Source organism: Pelodiscus sinensis, chromosome 8 (genome assembly GCF_052426305.1).
Source record: "Pelodiscus sinensis isolate ZL-2025 chromosome 8, ASM5242630v1, whole genome shotgun sequence".
NCBI classification, from domain to species: Eukaryota; Metazoa; Chordata; order Testudines; family Trionychidae; genus Pelodiscus; species Pelodiscus sinensis.
The window spans coordinates 12,335,003-12,359,563 of NC_143059.1; the positions used below are offsets into that span (position 1 = coordinate 12,335,003).

The 24,561-nt window shown below is 43.7% G+C and overlaps 1 protein-coding gene across 2 annotated transcripts in view; it reads left to right on the forward strand.

The window, feature by feature from the left end:
* RET (ret proto-oncogene) overlaps nucleotides 1–24,561 on the forward strand; it is a 139,895-nt gene that overhangs the window by 99,782 nt on the left and 15,552 nt on the right. For both annotated transcript variants that reach the window (XM_014569202.3, XM_006114405.3), the window contains exons 8-14: nucleotides 2,084–2,209; nucleotides 3,782–3,892; nucleotides 7,140–7,253; nucleotides 8,942–9,198; nucleotides 12,886–13,033; nucleotides 19,210–19,317; nucleotides 24,297–24,511. In XM_014569202.3, the coding sequence (XP_014424688.2) occupies nucleotides 2,084–2,209; nucleotides 3,782–3,892; nucleotides 7,140–7,253; nucleotides 8,942–9,198; nucleotides 12,886–13,033; nucleotides 19,210–19,317; nucleotides 24,297–24,511 (1,079 nt within the window). The remainder of the gene's footprint in view (nucleotides 1–2,083; nucleotides 2,210–3,781; nucleotides 3,893–7,139; nucleotides 7,254–8,941; nucleotides 9,199–12,885; nucleotides 13,034–19,209; nucleotides 19,318–24,296; nucleotides 24,512–24,561) is intronic.

Here is a 24,561-nt window from a genome sequence, read left to right on the forward strand (position 1 = left end):
ACAGTGTATTTCATCTACCTGTATCCCTCTGCAGTTTTGTCACCTCAAAGCGTTTTTTCTTGCCAGAGAGGAATTTTTATAGTGCATTTGTAACAACCACCAAGGCAGATTTGAACCTGGGATCTTGGGAGCTGACTCTTTTCTTCCACTATTTGATCTGAGGAAGTGGGTCTGGCCCACGAAAGCTCATCATCTAATAAACCATCTTGTTAGTCTTTAAAGTGCTACATAGTGCTGTATTTTGTTTCTTGCCAGAGGCACCTTTCTCCGTATTTCTCCTCTAAATACTCATGCAGAATGTTTGGTATACAGATTTAGGTTTGTGCATAGAGTTGAATACATGCTATCGCAAAGAACAGTAAATGAGCCATTTCGCTTCCTTGTAATAAATATTCACTGTAGTGCATATGTAGCAATAGACACTTTCTCCTGGACTGAAGTTTAAAACTTCAAATCCACTCTGGAGGCACTGAAGTTATGCTAGATGCTTCTCATTTTGTTGTTCATGCTGTAGTCATAATCAAGCTGCTTAAAACCAGGCAGGGGACCATTACAGAAACAGATGGAGTAGACAGAATGGTAGTACGTGTACTCTATATTAGGGTTAAGTTCTCTTCCATTTGTTTCTTTTTTATACTTTCCATAATGTTTATGTCCTTATGGTAGCCTCAAAATATGTAACTCATGATTCTGCTGCACAAAGATGTCACTGTGAATTCAAATGGGCTTGAAACCATTTTTATTGTATTTATTTTTGCTGGTATATTCATTTTACTCAATCGTTGTCTAGTATTTACCACACTGGGCTCGTTGTAGCATAAGCATGCGGGTTTAAACTTCACAGAAAAGGGAAGATCTGTGTAAGTAAAATGCTGTAACATCTCCCTGGGTTACAAGAACAGACTAGGACTATACTGCAATCTACTAACTAAACCATTAGGTACTTTTTAAGGGCTTGTCTTCACTTACTAGGAGATCGATACTGTGGAAATTGATCTCCTGGGGTTTGATTTAGTGCACGTAGTAAGGACCTATTAAATCAATCACTGATTACACTCCCATAGTTAACCACCAAGTTGTGAGGAGGAAGGGAAGTCAACAGGAGAGTTTCTCCCATCGACTCCTATAGTGGGAAAGCCACAGAAATTCGATGTAGCTGGAGGTGTATATCTTAGGTAGACTTTCTCCCCTAGTCTAGTCCTGGACTTTGAGAACTCTTGTGCAGAACAGTTAACTCCCAGCCATTGATTGCCCCATTCCTTTGAGTTATGTAATAATGTGACCTCGGAATTTAAGTGTGGGGGCAGGCTGGGGAAATGGACATGGAGGATCAGTAGTGACATTCCTCTTGTCAGAGCTTTGTGTTAGCTGCGGTCAGAACCTCGCCTTGCCATCTGTTGTTTGCTGGCCCAGGGTTGCACTAGTGCAAATTCTAAGGCTCATGCCTTCATCAGCTGTTTTATTCTGAATCCATTGCTTGTATAATGAGTATGTTAGTGCATCATGTTGCCCAGGTATAATTCCAGGCATTATGCCCAGCAATCGATAGGGCTGAGGACAGATAATGCCAGCCCCTTGGGAAAGGTGCAGAAGTAGGGAAGCGGCTCCGAGCCCCGTCCTCCCAGAAGGGCCTGGGTCTTAAGCAAAAGGGGTGGGCTGGGGGCTAGCCTCTCCCTCCCAGCCTTTCTGCACTGTCTTGACTGTGCAGCCCGAGGCTCTGGCTGCAATTTAAAAGGGCCCAGAGCTCTGGCTGATGTCACAGCTGCAGGAGCAGCAGCAGCTGGGAGCCACAGGCCCTTTGAAATGACCAGGCAGCTTCCCCCCTTGTACCCCCTCTGTCAGTGGCCTTGGCAATCAGAGCAATTCTGCCATCCCCTCCCCTATGATACTGAGTGGGGAAAATGTGACCAGTCTTTCTTCTAAAAATACTCAGGGAGAGGTCCTCAGAGTCAACTGTGAGCTCTCATTTTTAACCTAGAAAAAGGAATTTCTCCTTCTTTTAGCCCAGCTGCCTTGCATGTGTATTCACCTCTGCCGAGCCATCTGCTGAGGCCTCACAATCGCTTGCTTCCGTTCCATGCAGTTGTAAAGAAAGAAGAGGACTGCCCTGAATCTTGTGCAGTTAATAAGCATCGGGCCGAATGTGAAGAATGTGGAGGTGTCGGCGTGCCAACAGGAAAATGCCAGTGGAGACAGGGAAGTGGAAAAGGTACCCACTTGCACTGCACGATTAGCCAGATTGTCGGCTGATGTTAAATTAGAACAGCTCCATCGATTATAATGGAATTGGGCTGATCTGTGCCAGTAGAAGAGCTACCCATAGCATATTAAATCACCCAGAACTTTTAGTATAAATAATGCACAAATTAAACCTGCTGAATTGAGGACAGCAGAGTTAAGGGACAGTCATCATCATGAACCCAGTCCCATCACAGCACCTGCAGGTACGAAATCAGCAATCAAATACAATCTGTGGGATGCAGCATAACCCCTTGCAATCTTGAGCTGAGGCCATGTCCCCACTTATCAAAGAATCAATGCTCTGGCAATTGATCCTCCGGGATTTGATTTACTGGGTCTAATAAAGACCTACTAAATTGAATACTGAGGGCACCCCTGTTGGTGCCAGTATTCCTTGCTGTTGGAAGAGTAAAGGAAGTCAATGGGAGCCTTTATCCCATTGACCTCCCTCTGTGAGGACACCCCAGAAAATCTATGCAAGGTACATCGACTCCAGCTATGTAATTCACATAGCTGAAGTTGCATATATTGCATCAATTTCTTCTGCCAGCGTAGCCCTGCCCTGAGTGTGGAACAACTCAAGTTCTACACAATCCCACCATTCAATGTGACCTGCAGATACTGGCTGGTACAAGAGAGGTCTCAGCTGGAAATGACTACGCAAATGAGAATGTAGGTTTTGTAATGCTTACTGAACATTGCTTATGTGAGCAATGATGGTATTCTTAAGTATTCCATGGCAAACTTGATGTTTTACTCTTGTCCTTCCATCAGTATTGCAATTTCCCTCCAGCTATTTGCAAGTCTTATGAAAATATGTTTAAAAAGAGATCAACAGTTTTGAAGGCCACAATTCATGCTCAGGGTGTCTGATCTACCTTTGTGGCAAATGACAGGCCAGATCATTATCACTGAAACTGATGGTGCAGAAAGGGCTGTCAAATGTACAAAGTAGGCAAACTGAAAACATAGTGAAACACATACAGTAAAACTCCAATAGTCCGGCATCCAATAGTCCGGCACTCCTGATATTCCAGCATCAAAATGGCAAGAGCCTAGTGAGTGAATTTCAGCAAAAAAAGAGTCACAAGGTAACAGCGGCAGCAGCTGAACTGAGCAAAAAGGGTAAAAAAGGCTTAAAAAAACTAAAACATTACAGTATACGGTATGCACAATAAAAAGGGTTAAGAACACTTTATATACAGTATATAATGTATACAGTGTATATATATAACCAGCTTATAGTACCTCCTGATAGTCCGGCATATTTGATAATCCGGCACCACCTAGGTCCCATAGGTTCCGGATTATCGGAAGTCTACTGTACTAGTGTATCACTTACTGTTATCATCATCTTTCATATTAGCTTTAAAACCAGCAGATAGAGAATTTATAGACAGAAGTGTGATTATTATTTTTTTAATTGGCACAGCTCTTTTAAAATCTGGCCTTGGTGTGTCAACATGCACCAAGAGAGTGCGACGAACTTCTCTTTTAAACATTGTGGTATTTGGACTGTTGTGTGTTTGTATGTTCTCAGGAATCACCACAAATTATTCTACCTGCACCCCAAGCATCAGGACTTGTCCAGATGGCACCTGTGATGTTTTAGAGAGCAAAGATCCATCGGTGTGCCCTCAAGATTGCACAAGTATGGATTGTTTTAACGTCAGTATAAAATATAATACATATAAAATATTAATTTGTGTGTGAAAGCTGTGCAATATTGGTCCAGGCTCTACTTTCTTGTGGCCAAGTCCTTTTTAAAACGGTGGATACATTAAACACAAAAATCTCTATTACAGTGTTACAGCTGTCTTTTAGCTGATGTTTGAGTTGTGCAAAGTTCCAAGTTTTGGGCCCAATCTTGCACCCTTTACAGTCAGGGTACCTCTAAACTAAATTTTTTTTTGAAAGAGGATAAAAAAAAGAGGATCTTCTTCTGATCTCACTTTCAAAAGTGAAAGTAGTCTGTACGTGTTTTTTTCGGAGAAAAAAACGTTTTTTGAAAAAAACGCGTAAACCTCATTTTTTAAGGAAGAGCAGTTTTTTTTTCGAAAAAGAGGTTGTTTTTTCTGAAAAACGCATCCAGACTACTTTCACTTTCGAAATTTGAGATCGGAAGAAAATATGCAAATTCCCGGGGAATTTGCATATCCTCTTTCGAAAATAAAATGTTATCTAGACATAGCCTCAGTAGCCAATCTCTTAGGGCACTAGGAAATGATTATGAAATAACTACATTTGAAATGATAACTCCCAAAATAACTATTTCAAAATAAGCTTATTCCGCGAGGAAAATAGGAGCACAGATTTCAAAATAATCAGCCCGTTATTTTGAAATAATGGGCTTGGTAGTGTGGACGCTCCACTTATTATTTCAAGGGGGTTATTTTGAAATAACTCCCTAGTCTAGAGCAGGGTTCACTGAATTTATTCAGAGCATGATTGTGTCTCTGGTTTTCTCAGGGATTGTCTCCAGTGTTAGGCTATGTCTACACTAGGGCTGTGTCTACATTGGCATGAATTTCCGGAACTGCTTAAAATGGAATACTATTCCGTTTTCAGTTTTTCCGGAAAAGGAGCGTCTACATTGGCAGGCTGATTTTCCGGAAAAGCCCTTTTTCCGGAAAAGCGTCTGTGGCCAATGTAGACGCGCTTTTCCGGAAAAGAGCCCCGATCGCTATTTTCGCGATCGGGGCTTTTTTCCGGAAAAGACTACGGGGCTGTCTACACTGGCCCTTTTCCAGAACAGTGTTCCGGAATAAGGACTTATGCCCGAGCGGGAGCAGAATAGTTTTTCCGGAATAGCGGCTGATTTTGTACAGTAGAGCATCGTTGCTTTTCCGGAAATTCAAGGGCCAGTGTAGACAGCTCGCAGCTTATTCCGGAAAAGCAGCTGATTTTCCAGAATAAGTGGCCCAGTATAGACACAGCCTAGGAGATTATTTCAAAATTACTAAATTTGACTTCTGTGCACCAATGTTCCCTCTAAGCTACGCAGCAGCACAGCTTCACAAGTGATTAATCAGCCCCGTCCAGTCAGTCAGCTGTATATACAAATTCAACCTTGGGGGACTTGTTTCAGACTAAGGTCCTAGTGTAGACCAAGCCCCGGTCTGTATCAGATGGGGGAGAACTCCTAGCACATACCAACATGTTCCACACTAATTGGCCCTGCTGGTGTTCACTAGGGAATTTTTAGTACATACCAACAGGATCCACATGGGCCAGGTAGTATGCAGCATGCTGGTGCGTATTAGAATTTACACCCCAGCTGATACAGGCTGAGACACGGTATAAATAAAACCTCAGTGGATCTTATCTCTGTGCACAAAACATAAACTTTAAAGTGGCAGAAATGCTTCAGGAGATCCTAGATATTTTACTATAATCTGAAAACATCTTCACTGGTGATAAGTGAAATCAGCTGTCATTTTACAAGCAGCAAATAATGTGTTAGAGGCTGCGTCCCCAAAATCTGTAATGTTGAACATATGTGGTGTCAGATGGTTTGCTTGACAGAAGGCTGAAAGAAATGGAATCTTGTTAGGCAATAGAAAAAAGCAAGTAACACAAGCTTTCAAGATGTTATGTACCCCATCTTGTTAACACATGAATTGAGAGTGTTGTTATAAATTTGAGTACTTCAGGATATGGGATTGGTGCTCATAGCCAATATGTTTACAGATGGAGAAATTAGGGCATTTCAAGAGTTCAGATGTGCTGACAAAGTACTGTTATCTCTGCTTTTACCAGCAGAAGGCATTTCTTTGGCAAAAGCAATCAACATATCATAAAATCTTGGATGCAGTAATGCCAAGAACGTTGTGTATATAAAGACAGCTGCTGCAATATTTATTTTTATCATTCATCTAACATTTTGCTGGGCAGGCACTTGGCACTTACATCCCCAAAATTATATTTTCATGCACTCCCAGATGCCACTTGCAATGGGCTCTTTCAAGCTAAAGCTATTGGTTCTGCTATTGTAACCCTCAAGCTCAGGTAACCTGTTTAGGTACTAAATAAGACACCTTAATAGAGTATGACATACAGTAGAGATAATACTAAATGGTAGCTGGGTGGGGGAAGGGGGTGTTTCGGGACTGGCTGTGCCATGAGAACCCAGCTAAGAGATTTTGAAGGGGTTTCTCCAGACCAACAATTGTAAATTCAGCTGTAAGATTAGATTCTACAGAACCTGAACTTCAAAGAAAATGGGATCACCTTTTGTCTTCCCTGGTAATCTAATCATCCAGCCTTCTCTGCTTCCATCTCAACTGCAGTGTTTGGTCAGAGCAAACGGTTGTCAGAACAACAACTAGAACCCACATCTCCGGACCACCAACTCCCTGCTTTGGCCACTCAATGGCTGTCTCCCACATGTATAAGCCACAAAACAGTCCCAGAGCAGCAGAAGGAGAGAGAAAAAATGAAACTATTTCAGGAAGATTTTGGAGTGTTGACAAGGCAGTGGGAATCAACATTAAATAATGGATATTCATATTCAACATTTAAAGGCCATTTTAAATAAAGGACATATCCACCTATTGTTTACATATGAAGTAAAGACATAATCCAAAATAAATTCTGTGTCCTACATCTATTTTATCTATCATACTTAAGTCTATAAACTAGATCGTCTATAACAGCAGTAATTGCTAATCAGACTAGTGAGCCCAGAAATAGTATTCAGGTAGTTTTCACGTTCCCCTAATCTCTTTACTTTACCCATCCAGAGACCTTTTGTCATTTTTGCCACTTAGTCTGAGCTGCACTGGCAAATTTCAAATACTTGAGGGGGTAACACCGCAAAAACACATGAGTGGAAGAATCTTGTGCTTTGCTTTTTAACTGCTGTGTGGGAATCTGAGCTTGTGTCTGTATTTCATTAGCTGGAAACATCATTGGTGGGCATGAGAGAGGCATTCACGGAATTAAGTCAGGACATGGGATTTGTTACTGCTTCCCGAGACATAACTGCTACTGCGAGAAAGATGATATTAAGGGTAAGTCTAAAGATTATTAGCTGGTTTTACCATCTTCTTGCTCTTATGTCACTAACCTTTCCTACTGTATACAATACTCCTGTCTCTGATATATAAAGCCATCCAAACTCATTCACAAGAATTATGTTCATATTCATGGCCTACCAGTATACAAAGAGGCTGTGTCTAGACTGCATCCCTTTTCCGTAAAAGGGCTGCAAATTAGACCTATCGCAATTGCTAATGAAGCGGGTATTTAAATCCCCCCTGCTTCATTAGCATAAAAATGGCTGCCACTTTTTTCCGGCTCAGAGCTTTTCCGGAAAAAAGGGCCAGTCTAGACGCGGATCTTTCGGAAAATAAAGCCTTTTCCGAAAGATCCCTTATCCCCTATTTTAAGAGGAATAAGGGATCTTTTGGAAAAGGCTTTATTTTCCGAAAGATCCCGCATCTAGACTGGCGCTTTTTTCCAGCAAAGCTCCGAGCCGGAAAAAAGTGGCAGCCATTTTTATGCTAATGAAGCAGGGGGCATTTAAATCCCCGCTTCATTTGTAATTGCGATATGTCTAATTTGCATCCCTCTTACGGAAAAGGGATGCAGTCTAGACACAGCCAGAATGAAGAAAGGAGCTCCTGGATTTGGGCATTTCTGAACCCCCATGGATTTTGTCCATGTGTTCTCTGCAAAGTGCTCCCCCCCATCCAGTGTTGCACAGTACACTGCTTGGCTACTCCCACAATCCCCAGAGATGTCTACATTCCAATGGACTGTAGCAGGGACTCATAGGCTGAAATGTTCAAAGTTGATTAGGAAATCGCTTTCCATTGGGCTGGAGTTTCTGCACCCCTTGTGAGCTTTAAAAATCACAACTACAGAATGCAGAGATGGGAGAAGACTGTTGTGGAAGATGCTGGGGTTATCTGATCCATTCTAGGATTGCTATCCTGTCCTGTTTTCACTGGAAGGCACAATGGGAGCCCCTGCCAAAGGGAAAGTAATGATTGTTTTTGTAATGAGCCTTCCCTATGAAGGACTTGTGGCACCAGCCAATATATTATAAAGCGAACAGTAAAAAACAAAATGAAAACAATAATACGACGAAGAACCCCCAGTCTGAAAACAGAGGGGCGTCCCATGTAGAAAAAAAGGGAAAAGTGAGACTTATAACATCCCCCCACAGTGCAAGGGGATGCACTAGATAGCCCTACAGCTCTATGGTTCTGTGATAATCTACACTTCTGGAGAAAATGTTAGTTGCTGGGGAAGTGGATCTGATATGAATATCAAGGGGACTGTGTTCCTGGGGTCTGCAATGGTGTCAGCAAATGAATACATGATAGGATGAGTCTCAAGCAAGAAGTCTCAGATGAAGCCAGTACCTTTAGTACTATGGACTATAAATCAAGTTACAATTTTAAGAAGCATTTAAGCTTGCAATTGCCTAAAGATCTTAGAAAAACATAGGATTTTGCTGCTGCATGGGTATGCGCAAGTGCGCCACTTCTCCCTTCTATGAGAATTAGATCCAGGGTTTTAGTGCAGCTTATGAAATGACATTCAATTACATTTACATTATACCAAAACGTCTAAGTAGATGCCGTTGTGAATGGTCACTACCTCCCAAAAAGGGGCGTGGAAAGAGATAAGATGGGGAAAAAATTGAAAATGAAACCAGCAGAACTGTAACCAACTCCCCGTCTGCCCACAGAACCACTGTGTGATGACGTATGCAAGACCGTGATTGCAGGAGCAGTTCTGCTCTCCTTCATTATCTCAGTGCTGCTCTCTTCTTATTTCATCCACCGTTACCACAAGAATTCTCCAAAGCCACCAATTGCCTCAGCCGAGATGACCTTTCGGCGCCCAGCTCAGTCCTACCCCATCAGTTACTCTTCTACAAATGTTCGTCGGCCATCTCTGGACTCGATGGAGAACCAGGTGCCTGTGGACACCTTTAAAATACCCGTAAGATTTTATTTTACTTTTTCAATTACATGCTAATTTGGCTTGGCTCTCTCGTTTTGCCATAAATTGGGTTTGCTAAGGAAAGTGGTGTGTTGTCTATTGAATACGTTACAATAGTGCCTCAAACTTTATTGTGATTTGAGGTGGCATTGTGCTTGACAAACTTTAAAGGAGAAAATCTGGCCCAATTGACTGCAGCAGGCCTAGGATTTCACCTTTAGTTAGAGAAAGTCCTTCCCCAAAAGAATAGTGATAGAAACGTAGCCGTGTTAGTCTGGTGTAGCTGAAACAAAATACAGGACTATGTAGCACTTTAAAGACTAACAAGATGGTTTATTAGATGATGAGCTTTCGTGGGCCAGACCCACTTCCTCAGATTGTCTTCCACTATTTGATCTGAGGAAGTGGGTCTGGCCCACGGAAGCTCATCACCTAATAAACCATCTTGTTAGTCTTTAAAGTGCTACATAGTCCTGTATTTTGCTTCCCCAAAAGGTTTGCTGTCATTGAGATAAAACAAAAATCGCACCCCTGGAGGGAATACAGCAAAGGTGTCTAAGGAATGCAGGGTAATTAAACAGATCATAACTTACTGCAGAAGCCCAGATACAATCTAATCCCTTATGCCTTTTGCCATTGACTGTAGTACAGTGTTAGGCTAATGTACAGGTTGGACCTCACTGGTACAGCACCCTCGGGCCCTGAGCAGTCCCAGAAGAGCGAATTTGCTGGACCAGAGAAGGTCCACTGTCATCAACCCCTTCAGCCTGTCGCCCCTCCCTAGAGCCAGGTCCTTTGGCCCCGCTGCCGGCCGGGCGACACGGCTGCCCCAACCCTACTGCCATAGCTGCTGCTCCAGCCCCACTGCCAGCACAGCAGCATGTAGCCCTGGTCCCACTGCCACAGCACCAGTCCCACTGCTGGCTGGCAGGTAGCTCTGATCAGGCTGCCACGGCTCACGGACTGCCCCTGCCCAGATGCCCTGCTGCCACAGCCCCTCCACCACCACAGATCTGCTGTTGCCCTGGGGTAGCTGATGGTACTCCTTCCAGGGGGCTCTCTTGTTTAGCAACATCCACAGTCCTGCCGGACCATGCATGTGGCCGGACAAGAGAGTCCCGGTTTAGGGAGGTGCAACCCACACCGAAGTTAAAGTGATTGTCCATGTTTGCAGTTTGTTTTCTGACCAATATTTCTATCATGAGGATAAATAATAATAATACCTTGCTCTTCAAACACTCTGTAGATTTCAAAGGTGTTTTACAAAGGAGACCAGTAGCATTTTCCTCATTTTATAGATGGTGAAACTGAGGCACAGAGAAGCAAAGTGATTTGTCCAAGGTCCCCCAGCAGGTCATTGGCAGAGTGGGGAATCATAGAATCATAGAATCATAGAATAATAGGACTGGAAGGGACCTCAAGAGGTCATCGAGTCCAGCCCCCCGCCCTCAAGGCAGGACCAAGCTCCACCTACACCATCCCTGACAGATGTCTATCTAACCTGTTCTTAAATATCTCCAGAGAGGGAGATTCCACCACCTCCCTTGGCAATTTATTCCAATATTTGACCACCCTGACAGTTAGGAATTTTTTCCTAATGTCCAATCTAAACCTCCCCTGCTGCACTTTAAGCCCATTACTCCTTGTAGAGCTCAGGTCTCCTGAATCTCAGTGCACTGTTATCACTAGGAAATACTGCCTCCATTGAACATAAGGTAACACCATCTAGTGGTTGAAGCACACAGCGGGGACTGAAAAGACCTGAGCTCTTTTTGGGTACATCTACACAGCAGGGCTAAAGGCAAATTAGGCTACACAACTTCAGCTACGTCAGTTGCGTAACTTAAGTCGAAATAGTTTAACTCGGCTTTTTGGCGCTGTCTACACAGCAGGAAGTTGAAGGGAGAACACTCTTCCTTCGACTTCCCTTACTCCTCGTGAAATGAGGGTTACAGGAGTCAGAGTGAGAAGTCCTCCAGCTCGATATTATTTCATAATAAAGGCTTGTAGTGTAGAAGTGCTCTTTGTTAGTTCAGAACAATGTCAGTTATTCCGAAATAACGCTGCTGTGTAGACGTACCCTTCCTGACTCTACTATTCACTCAAAAGTATTTTCTTGGGCAAGTCACTCTACATCAGTCTCTCCATCTGAGACACAGTGGAAACTTTCCAAAGGATTCCAAATTCTTGATGAAAATTGACATGCACCGCCCTTTGAAAGTATTTAATTATTTATCTAATATGGAGCAGAAGCCTGATAATCAGCAGCGTATTGGCTAATAGTGCACCATTTGTTTGCATGACGCGTCTTCTAGTGCAGTAGTTTGACTGGGAGCGAACTGCCCTGTGGTATGGAACTAAATAATTGTTCTGCTGGAATGAACAATTGGATTCAAGTAAACTAGTTCCCTGCAAAGTCTGTGGCTAATTACTTTTGTTCCCTAGTTATTGGCTACATCCATCTGCAGCTGTACTATTTGCAATTTCATTGTGAAAATTATGTCATTGTTTTAGTGATACCTTCCAGCATTCAGTTGAATTGCACATGATGAACTGTGAATTTCGGTCGCAGGACCTTATTGTAGTGCGCAGGCTACGTTTTAATTTACAAAGTAGAATTCTTGTTAAAGTGAGGGGGAGGGGGAATATTCCCCTGCTGGCAGTATTTTATTCCCCAGAATAATTGTAGATAGCCAGAAATTGCTGTGTATAAAAATGCAAACAGTCAACGAGTTAAAAAAATCCCTAAGAGAATTCAGCCAACAAAAATTACATTAACCAAGGTTAACAGCTCTGTAAAATCTGGTATATCGAGCTGGATTCAGGACAGGATTTTCCTTGGACATTAACCTACAGTGCGACACTATAAATGAAATTAAATAATAGGGTTTTATAGCTTAGTTGAGGGTGGGTTTATTTGCATACTTTGGAAGACTCCCCTCTCCCTAGCCTACCCAGCCCTTTAATGCCGTTTGATTATACTGTATGTTGGCTGCCAGTTTGTGCACTTTTATTTATTTTCTACCTGGGGCAAATAGGATAGTGCCTGGAAAAGTCCTGCGCAGTGAGACACTGTCCTCTTGTCTGACCCACGTGGCACCGTCTGATACATTTGAATGTTAAATATTGAGGCCTTCGTAGTAGCTTGTACTCTATTTGCTTTTATTTCTTGGTCCGTTTAGACATTTTGTCACTGTTCTGTAACTGTAAGGCTCACTAGCATTTCACCACAGATGGATTGTTGTTGTGACAAATTCTTAAAGGCAAACCTTCTCCCACAACTCAAACCAAAATTCAAGATCACATAGGCCTACTTTATTTTAAAGGGCAGCATTTTTATTCTGTGTCCGTTTTTCTTCTGTACAAAGAATATTCTTCAGGTAGGCCTGTGAACATCATCCATTATGATTGGCTGCACCTAGTGCCTTTTTATGTGGAGGAGACTTCTAGCTAATTTTGAAATTCTGGCAATGAGGGCATTTCAGAAGAGCAACACCATGTTTTGACAACAGAACAAACCCCCACATTAATCAGATAACTGAGCATATAATGCCTTCTCTGAAATATAAGGCTATATTAGACCTTTATGGTTTGAGCTACCAATCAGCCTCTGGCTCCTTCTGTCTGATAAGATAACCCATTCTTATCTCATTTTATCCGGTAAGATGCCTTATTTTTCTCCTACAGGAAGACCCCAAATGGGAATTCCCCCGGAAGAATCTGGTTCTAGGCAAGACACTAGGAGAAGGAGAATTCGGGAAGGTTGTCAAGGCAACAGCGTTCAGACTCAAGGGGAAAGCAGGCTACACCACGGTGGCTGTGAAAATGCTAAAAGGTACATTTCCCCCCATGGCTGAAACGATTTGAAAGCTCTTTGGTAACCTTTCAATCTATTTGGCTTAGGTCTATGTGAATGCAGGAGGTCATCTGGGAGCAGGCCCTGCCAGCCTGCTGGATACATTTCCTCCAGCATTCTATTTATGTCCTGATGTATTTCTGTCTACAGGAGATAGTGCCACATTGATGCAAACTAATTTCCAAAGGCCCTCGTTTGTGCTGTGCAAGGACAATGTGACTTACTCTGGCAAATGCATCTCATTTAAGTTGTCATTGATTGAAGCATTGCAAGGGCTTTTAAAAACTCTGCACATTCTTGGTCTCAATTCTTCAAATATTTTAAGAAGATCCTTTGTGCTAGATACATAGTGGCTGGAGATAGAACCAACCTATTAAGCTATCCATCAACTTCACGGGCTGTGCAGGTTTGGGCTGATATATTTACTCCATGGAGGTGTGAGCCGGAAGGGCAGGAAATCAGGAAGTCCCAAGCTCTAGTTTCAGGCTGGCTATAGTCAATTCACTTTATCTCTCTACTTATGAGCTTCTGAGCCGTGTAATAGTGGGTAATAATATTTGCTCACCTACAATAGCTAGCATAGGGGGGAGGGATAGCTCAGTGGTTTGAGCATTGGCCTGCTAAACCTAGGGTTGTGAGTTCAATCCTTGCAGAGGCCATTTGGGGCAAAAAATTTGTCAGGGATGGTATTTGGTCCTGCTGTGAAGGCGGTGGACTGGACTTGGTGACCATTCAAGGTCCCTTCCAGTTCTAGGAGATAGGCAATCTCCATTAATTTAATTTAAAAAAGAAGCAAATAGGCAGTTTGTAAAGCACTTTGTATACACAGCGTAGCAAGGCCAACTAGTGGGAAGTAGGCAAGGGGCATGTGGAGGCACCCCATTTAGCAATTAAAATTTGGTGAGGACATAATGGAGCAGTTCACCTCCCGAATGCCACCAGGAGTCACGTATGCAGGGTGGGATTTTGAAAAGCACTCAGTATTGCGCAAAGTCAGTGGTCACCAACCAGTCGATCGGGATCTACTGGTAGATCTTAGAGCCTCTGACAGATAATCCTGACTGGTTTGGCCAAGAGTATCAAGTGCTGGCTCTTCAGCTGTTCCCTGCCCTATGGCTGTGCATTTCCTGACCTTTGCCTTGGAGCTATCCCCTCAGGAGCCTCCTACTTTTTGCACCGGGCAGGGAGGCAGAGGAGGGTGCTGATGTCAAGGTGCCTCCTCTCCCACTCTGTATCCTATCTCCACAGAGAAGAGAGGGGGGAACAACAAGATTTAGGATGGAATTTGCTGGTTGCTTTTGGGAGAGGGGCTGGGCCAGGACAGGGGTGATCCTGTCTTAGCCCCACTGCACCACCACCTGAGGTCAGCAGGGTCCACCTGGGGCCCACATCCCACAACCCTACCCCAGTCATGAATCCCTCCTGTACCCCAAGCCTCTGACCTAGCCCTGAGCACCCCTGCATCCAAACACTCTCCCAGGGCCTGCACCTTAGAACCCCCTCTGGCACCCAAACTGCCTGCCCCAACTCAGAGTCTCTCTCACACTCCAGATCCCTTAATCCAAGACCAGAGCCTGCAGCCAACCCATCGCCCCTGCCTGGTAAAAGAGAGGAAGGGGAAGGATGGGGGAGGGAGGATGGAGTGAGTAGGAGCAGGTTCTTGGAGAAGGGGCACAAAGGAGGTGGGACAAGGGTATTTATGTTTGAGATAGATCTTGGATTGCACTTAAATTCAAAAACTGATCTTGTGCTTAATAAGACTGAAGACCATTGCTCGAAGCAAAGCTAAGCCAATGCTGAGCACTTTTGAGAGCCTCACCTGAGAAACCCCATGTACATGTAATGTAAATGTAATTTAGTTTTGTCCAGTTGACTTTTAAAGATACAGAATCTGAGATTACAGAGTTGGAAGAAGACCTACAATAGATACCCCTCGTTGATAGGAAGGGATTTCTCATATGCATCTATCTCTACCTATTGTAGTGTCTTACATTGAAGAAACTGACCCATAGGTCTTTCTTTTCAAACCCCAGCTACACCTACCATTCTCCCACATGTGCCACATTAAAAAGGAGAGCAAAGTAATGAAATAATGAGTTGTCTCTCTCTGGAGGCCAGATCAAGTATCGCCATAGTCCCCAAATAGAGCCAGTGGTTGGCCATCGTTTATGCTGCATTTCACACATAATGGTTACATCATCTGTACCATATCAGTGGCACGCAAAAGGGACAGAAGGCAGATGGAGGCCTTTCGATCACAAAAGGCCTTGCAAAATCTAGGACTGGCCCTGAAGTTCTGGCAGGAGGGTAATTTAAACTGAATACTCCTGAAGGAAAAGATAGAAATGGAAAGAACAGAGGAAATAACCCTGTTTTGTGATAGAAGCTGATACTACTTCATGATAGCGTGTGGTCTCTGGATACCAAGAGGCTAAGTGTGCTAGGAAATTGAGAGAATCAGCAGAAATGTTTCTGAGTAGATGAGTTCTTACTTTTGGTGAGGAGCAAGCATTGGCTGGATGACCTCAGTCGTTAATTGCTCTGTGAATAAGAAAACACAATTATAATGGGATAATGGATTTCTTATTAGCATTTTTATTGTGTGCAATCTTAAAAAAACAACCCATCATCTCTTTGAGTGCATGGAAATTGCACATTACATCAATTTACCAATGGAATAAATGAGTTATGAAATGCACGTCTACATTTATAAAAAGGCTTCCTTATAATGAGGGTTCAATGGAGATGAAATCAAAGACAGAGCATGAAGACAAAGCACTGGAACTTGGTCTTGCAGAGGCAAAGACTAATTTAGCTCTGCATGAAACATTAACATAACCTTGTACATGGCATTATGAATGGAGTATCCATAATCTTTATCGCGTGCCAACTTTATTTATATTTTTACAAGTATTGGTGACTTTTTAGCAGGTTTTACATCAATAATATGTAACTGAGATAAAATTCCTAAATATGCTATTAAAAATTGACATTCTTAATTTCAGCTGCCTTAACATTTGACTTTCCCTAGCTATTAATTGGAGCAGAATTGATAGCAGACAGGACTAACCCTTTATTTAAGCATTCTCCTCTAATAAATTCATAAGGCATTTATAGTAATGTCACAAACTCTAATGAATTCCTTTTGCAATGCATGTTTCTTCCCCAGATAGCTTCCCCAAATGTTCCATGAGAGCTGCATGGCCATTACTTTGGTAAACATTTGTGGGTTTTTTTTTTTACTTTGTTGTGAACAAATAGAAATAGAAATTAAACAGCAACAAAAATCACTTATCTTGGATGTTCTCCAAGAAGTTTTATGCTGTCCACCAGCCAAGGTATAGTATAGCTGAATCAGGCCCACCATACCCAGTCTCTGCTGTTTTGAAGTCATTGGAAAGATATTTACTGACTACAGCGGATATTGGATCAGGCACATTATAAATGAATACACATCCAGGGTGAAATTCATCCTAGTGCAAAGAACAAAGTTCTTTGCGCCCTTTAATTTCTGGGACAGGACAGCGATAGAGCAGCCATGTAGAGCAGCCTCCTTCCCACAGCAGCACCTAGAAGAACCAGTCTTGATCTAGCACACTATTGTGCTTGTCTCTGTACAAACACACACAATAAGATGGACCTTTCCCCCAAAGCATGCAGTCTAAGACAAATACAGCCAGGCTGATGCAGGGGAGGGTTACAAAGCTATAATGATACCATATTAAACTGTTATTATCAAGGCAAACTCTTCACAAACAAATAATGTAATTGAATGTTAAAATAAATAGTGTAGATTCTCTTTTGAGTGTATTAGGCCATGTAAAAATGTATCTTGTGTTAAGGTTCAATATAGATTATTAATGAGAGGGTCAATGTAACCCAGGGTCAATCAGTTTATTAATCAAAGATTATTAGTGAAACTTTAATCTTCCAGATACAGAAAGGCAAATACAATATCAATCCATTCCAGTATCACCCAGAAATGCATCCATTTATATAGGATACATTTTCACACACACAAAAAGAGAGAGAGAGAGAGAGAGAGAGAGAGATCTGTTTTCATTACTCGGGTCCTACCAAATTCATGCTCCATTTTGGTCATTTCGCAGTTATAGGATTTTTAAAATAATAAATGTCCCTATTTCAGCTATTTAAGTGTCATGGTGGTGTAACTGTAGGAGTCTTGACTCCTCAAAAGGAGTTGGGCGGAGAGGGGGGGCGGGTAAGCAGAGGTGAAAGGAAGCGGGTGCGGCCCTGGTGTGCAGCTCCGGCAAGAGCTGGCTGAGTTGCAGCAAAGCCGGCAGGGAGCTACGGAAAAAGCTGGCAGGCTGCAATAGGATGGTACCTGTAAGAAATTTTAAGTTCCTTTCACTGCTGAGGGCAAGTACAGGACTGCTACCCTTACTTTTGCACAGTTGCTGGCCGCAGCACTGCTTCAGAGCGGGATAACTGAGGAGCGATGGCTGCTAAGTGGGATCTCAGTGCTGAAGGCAGCATCACTGCCAGCAGCAGTGCAGAAGTAGGGATGGCATGGTATGGTACTGCCACCCTTATTTCTGTGCGGCTGCTGGCAGGGCGCTGACTTCAGAGCTGGGCGCCTGGCCAGCAGCCACCACTCTCCAGCCACCCAGCTCTGAAGGCAGTCCAGAAGTAAGGGTAGCAATACTGCAGTCCCCCTAAAATAACCTGTTGGCCCCCTCAAGACTCCCTTTTGGGTCAGGACCATCAGTTTGAGAAATTCTGTTCTTCCCCATGAAATCTATGTAGAATCGGGTAAAAGCACATAAAAGACCAGATTGCACAGTGAGAGACCAAAGTTCATGGTTTGCCACATGTTTTTTAAGGACATTAATTTGGTAGGGCTCCAATCATGACCTATTGTCCCTTGGGCTACAGCTACACTATGAACTTTTTCTCATTTGCATATCTCGTGCTCTCATTTGCATATTCTCTTCTGATCCTTTTTGCAGAAGAGTTTTTGCGCAAAAAAGCTCTGTGTCGACGGCACCTTTTTGCACAACTCCCCCTTTTGCACAAGATCCCTTCTTCCTCAATTTTCCTCCCACACCCCAACTCCAATTTCATGAGCATTCAAGCCCCTCATAGAATTTCCATAGCCTCCTGTGGCTCTGCAGCCAGAAAGTTTGCCCAATCCTGCTCTTTAATGTGATGGCTAGGGCTGAGAGGTGGGAGAGCCAAGTTCAAATCCCCTTCTGCCTGATGTGGAGCATGGGAACTGAACTTTGTCTCCCATGCCCTATGTGAGTGTACTAACCACTGGGATAAAAAAAGAGGGCCCATGACCTGCTGCTCCTGCCTGTTTTGTAAATGTCATCTAAGTCCTAAAAATCTCTCTCGTTTTGGCCAATAATTTTGAGTAATTTGAAACTGCATTTCTCAGCTAATAGACCAGCAGCTGAAAAATGTCACCCACCTCCGCCTGACAGAACGCCTCCGCCTGTAAGTGACTGAACATCAATGAAGAATCAGGCCCTGTCCCTGGTCTGAACACTGTTACAAAGCAGAGAGTGCACAGCTCATCTCAGGAGCGCTCTGAACTCCGTGTTCTTCAGTTGCACCTGTTCACTCCACAGCAATTTGTTCCCTGCACATGCCTAAATCAAGTCAAAGTCTGCCCCAGGACACAGGCGGCTCATCAGGCATGTCAGTTTCCATAGCCTACAGTACACAATGGAGTGATATGACCATGTCATGCTGGCTGCCTTTCCCGGCCCTAACGCTATGGACCAGGTGCCCGTTTTGCTGCTAGCTTTCAGTGTGAAGTCCTGCAAGACATGCACCCCTGATCTCTGGGATTACAGATGAGCACATTAATCACTTGGCAGCAGGCCCGCTGACAGGGCAGGTATGAGGGGAAATTGCTGCCTCAAACCCTTTAGAATTGCCGAGGGCACGCTGCACGGTGAGTTCTGGCCAGCTCTGAGCTCCGCCCCTTCCGCCCCAGGTCCCGCCCCTTCTGGGAGTGTAGAACTGGCAACACCACATTGCTCAAGGGCCTGGCAATCCTGTTGGCTCCCCTGCTTAGCAGCAATCTCAGCACTTCAGACAGGTGATAGGATGCTAATTTACAGCTTAAACGATAGGTGACATGTTCCTTTTATAAACCAGATGTCTGTTTTTGATGCTTTCTCTAGAAAATGCTTCCCAGAGTGAGCTGCGAGATCTGCTGTCAGAATTCAACCTCTTGAAACAGGTTAACCACCCTCATGTCATCAAACTGTATGGAGCATGCAGTCAGGATGGTAAGTGTCAGCAGCTAATGAGTAAGAGAGAAACAAAGAATGGCTCTAGCTTGGGATTGGACCACTATGTAAAATGCTAAACACCCCTGTACGTCTGCTAATGGTTAAAAATGGTGGTGAGTAAGAATGAGTGAGAGAAGGGTAAATCCTAATTTCAGCAAAACTAGCCACAGATTTTATGGATACCACTATTTAGTCAGAGGCCAACATGTTTTGATTCTAAAGCTATTTTAAAATATTTTCTAGTCAGTTTCTTTTTCTGCCTCCTAATTTTGGGTCTCAGTGAGCCTCTTCCAATGGGACTGGATTTTGAGTGTTATCATTGTTTTGAATTTTAGAAGCAGCTAAAGGCCTGTGGCTGGGATTGGGGAACCATTTTGCTAGGTAGTGTGTGAATGAGTAGATAAGGGAGAGCAGGCTACCTAACTCCAGACTAGCTGACTTTCATAGAATCATAGAACCATAGAGCTGGAAAAGACCTCAGAAGGTCATCAAGTCCAGCCCCCTGCTCTAGGCAGGACCAATCCCAACTAAATCAACCCAGCTAGACCAGACTAACACAGAAACATCTCTATTACTAACTCCAGACTAGGTTGCTATTCAGTTTCGCTTTCGCTTTTTCTGTCCCCTCCCCCTCCTCCGGACGAGGTTTTCTTGCACTAGCATGGTTCTGTCGTGTTGTGCTTTCGTGAATGCTTGTATTTGTCAAAAGCTGCTTTCACTGTACTTAACTGCAGATATATGGGGGAAATAATGTTCAGCAAATGTATATAAATAGCCAAAGGGGCAAACTTTCAGTGCAGACCATGGAGATTGATCGAAAGAATTCTCATTAATATTAAATAGTTGTATTGACAACATTCTCTGCCAAAAAGTACAGACTGAACCTCTCTAGTCTGGCACCCTCAGGACCTGACCGGTTCTGAATGAGACTATGGGAAGTCAATATTGTCTAGCCACATTACCAACACTTCCACTGCTTATTGGGCTCTTAGGGTACGTCTAGACTACCGCGTTTTGTCGACGGAAGTTTTGTCGACAGATACTGTCGACAAAACTTCCATCGACAAAGAGCGTCCAGACACATTGAGTTCTGTCGACAAAGCAAACTGCTTTGTCGACAGAACTCCATAGTCTGGACGCAACGTTACAGGCAATAACACCTTCTGTCGACAGAGTTCTGTCGACAGAAGGTGTTATGCCTCGTAAAATGAGGTATACCAGCGTCGACAAAACTGCTGAGATCTGTCGACGTTATGTCGACAGAACTCAGCGGTAGTGTAGACACTGGTATAGTTTTGTCGACAAAAGTCCACTTTTGTCGACAAAACTAGGTAGTCTAGACATACCCTTAGAGAACATTTAGGGGTAAATTAGAGCTAAATAACAGCACAGAACATTGAGAGCCAGGATTGCTGGCTTTAAACAAACTTCATGGAACCGTGGGAACTTGGCCACACCCATGAAAAGTGGACATCCAGCCAACTAAAATCATTCCAGATGATGGATGTTTCTGAATGATAGAGTTATGCATTAGAGAGGTAGAACCTGTACCTTGTGTATGTTGATCTTTCAGTTGTTATGGAGCATGAGTGATTTACATGGCCACAAATTCTTAAGGCTCAGTCCTGTGCCCTCAGAACTCCTGTGGATGTCACTGTTAGTTCTAGGGGCACATGAAATTCAGGATTGTACATCTGGGAGACTCAGATTTTGAAAAAAATCAGGTGTTTTAATGAACCCTTGTGGAGAGGATAAAATCAGTGTGCTGTGAACTGCTTGAGTTGAACACTTCCCATAAATATGAAGGTAATTCATTAATGCACAGGAGTGGGAAGGCTTTGATACAGCTGACAAATGTACTCAGCATTATAGCTCTGAGTGGATATTATTCATGTGGGTGTTGGGGAGGAGAAACTTGCTAATGGATTGAAATGTCAGGATTTTTGTGCAGAATCTATACTTGAGTGCTTTGAAAAGGCACCTTAATTAGTATGCAGGAATGAGAAGATGTTTTGTGAGCTAAATACCACAAGCTCCAGAAAGTAATTTTGATTTTTTTTTTAAATCAAGTTTCTTAAAGTAATGCCTTATACTGGCTTGGTTTTTAAGTAGGTTTAAGAAAATTAAAAGATGAAAGCTAAGGAGCTCTATACATCAGGTCAGCATTTCTCCTTAGTCATATCCACATGAATCTGGAGACCTTCAATTGACTTCTGTGGACTTATTCTGGATTTATACTCACATGACTAAAAAGAACATATTTTGACTCAGCCTCTGTATGCAGCTACTTTTTGCATGAATTTGCTGCATTATTGAGGTGTTCACCTTGTATGCATGTGCTTTTTGGTTTTATTGTCTTTCTATTTGCTTTTTGGATTCCTCCTGACCTTAAGGTATTATATTCTGGCAGCTAATGTCACTATTCATCTATGAAAGACAAGCAAGATTTGGCCAACTATTGCTATAACACTGTGTGCCCATGCATACATGTGTGACTCCATCAATATAAAAAAAGAGCACTAAATAAGCGTGTCACTAACCAGCTACATGAATTCACAGCTAATGATAAAACACGGCAGATGTGCACCAACACCAAAATGAGGCATATCTCAGGCGAAATCATGGAGAGTATAAGTTTTGCTGCTGATTTCAGAGGGATCAGGATTTCAACCCAAGTATTTTCACATATGTCACTCATTGGCTTCATTTTTTTTAACATGAGCCAATCTATAATTTAATAATTATTGCATGCACATCAACATTTAGCATATGGCGAGACAGAATAAAAACTAGTTCAGTCTAATTTTATATGGAGATCACACACAATCAATAACTTTTATTCTTTGTAAACATGCTTTCCATTCCCAAGCAATGACACTATTTAAAACGATGTGCCATGATGCAACAAAAGAACACAACAACAGATCAGAGGCAGATTAAGGGTTAGACTCATAGAACACTAGAACTGGAAGGGACCTCGAGAGGTCATTGAGTTCGGTCCCCTGCCCTCATGGCAGGACCCAGTACTGTCTGATCATCCCTGATAGATGTCTATCAACCTGCTCTTAAATATCTCCAGAGATGGAGATTCCACACAGTGTTAGTGCAGGGCTGGGCAAGATGTGGCCTAAGGCTTTGACCTGGCCTGCAGACGGCATGTGGCTGCTTTCTATTCATATCTTGGTGCCTATGCCACAGAATTTCCAGGCGGTGGCTCCGGCAGCAGAATCCTATTTAAATGGCTCATGGCTCCCAGTTGTTGTGCTATCCCTGCAGGGGCCAGAACTACGAGCCCTTTAAATAGCCACAGCAACCCCGGCCGGCTGCCAGCCAATGCAGTCGTGGTGGGACAGGGACTGCGAGCCCTTTGCTGTCTTTTTAATTCAAAGCCTCCAGCCCTGGACAGCCCTGGACAAGTCCCTAGCTCCACCCCTTCTGACCCAGACCCCCCACTCTTACACCCTAGGCCCTGCCTCTTCTGGGGGTGGAGCTGGCCCATGACTAGGTACCAAAATTAATGAAGCCCGTCCCCTGTAAAAATTATTGCCCATCTCTGGTGTGTGAAACCCTGGGCCAGAGCAAGTGGGGTTCCCTTCCTACCCCTTCCATCTGCAGTCCTCCCCCAAGCCTGCTCCCAGCACTCCTGCCAAGGAGAAGGGTGGGCATACAATTTGCCTGCCTAGTGCTCCTGCTGGGGAGTGGGGTTGGGACACGGGAGCAGGAGAGCTGTGTGGTTGGGGGAGAGCAGGGCAAGCTTGCAACCCTGCTCCTTGGCAGGAACGCCAGGCCAGCGGAGGAGTGGGTTGATGTGGGGGTGCTCCAACTGGCCAGGGCTCCTGGCACAGGCCCCTTTGGCCCAGTGGATAATCCACCCCTGCAGCAGATAGGCAGCTGGTGGGATGAAGCCGCTGCCTGCGATGCTCACCAGCGCCTTCTCACTGTAGCCTTAAAACTAGGCACTGCTTGGGTGACTAGCAAGCTGTACCGGGTACTTACACTTAGGTTCTGGGGCACAAGCCCAGGGCTAGCATAGAAACTGTGTCGCTGCTTTAGCTGTGGTAGGTGTTGCTAGGTGCCCTCTATACCTCGGAGCAGTTATGCTCAAGAGTACTAGGGCTTGTAGCATGAGAGAATTCCCATAGGACATCCACTCTGTTTGCAGGATTCTGAATGTTGCTTAGGGCATGAACAAGGCTCTGCCACTCCTCTCTGTCATGCTGGCTACTTACTTTTTTTCTACCATTTAACTTTTTTACAAGGATAGATGGCTGGCCTTTCTCTCCAACCCCAACTGAGGGGACCAGTGGACTGCTTTTCATGGGAGCCCTCGCTAGCTTTGACAATACTATTGGGAGTTACAACTCCTACCGGCCTGACTTCGGGTTATTTGAACACATAATGGCTGCGTCTAGACTGGCAAGTTTTTCTGGAAAAACTTGCCAGCTGTCTACACTGGCCGCTTGAATTTCCGCAAGAACACTGACGATCTCATATAAGATTGTCAGTGTTCTTGCGGAAATGCTATGCTGCTCCCGTTCGGGCAAAAGCCCTCTTGCACAAATGCTTTTGTGCAAGAGGGCCAGTGTAGACAATGCGGTATTGTTTTGTGCAAAAAAGCCCCGATTGCGAAAATGGCGATTGGGGCTTTCTTGCGCAAAACTGCGTCTAGATTGGCACAGACGCTTTTCCGCAAAAAGTGCTTTTGTGGAAAAGCGTCCGCGCCAATCTAGACGCTCTTTTCCGCAAATGGTTTTAACGGAAAAACTTTTCCGTTAAAAGCATTTGCGGAAAATCATGCCAGTCTAGACATAACCCATCTGTTCTACCATATCAAGTTGCAGTGCCCAGGGAAGCATGTTTGCAGGATTGCGGCCTGTAATTGTTACAAACGAGTCTGGTGATGTCAACTAGAAAAAGCCTTAGAAAAGTAGAGCAGAACCACCTTCCTGATTTGTAATTTACTTTCTTTCCCCCAGGACCTCTGTATTTAATTGTGGAATATGCAAAATATGGTTCCTTGCGCAGTTTTCTCAGGGAAAGTCGCAAAGTAGGACCTAGCTATGTGGGCAGTGACACCAACAGAAACTCAAGCTACTTGGACAACCCAGATGAGAGAGCATTGACAATGGGAGATCTGATTTCATTTGCATGGCAGATATCTCGGGGGATGCAGTACCTGGCAGAAATGAAGGTACAGTGCAACAGCTATGCAATGAGCATATCTCTGTGAGAGAGAGAAAA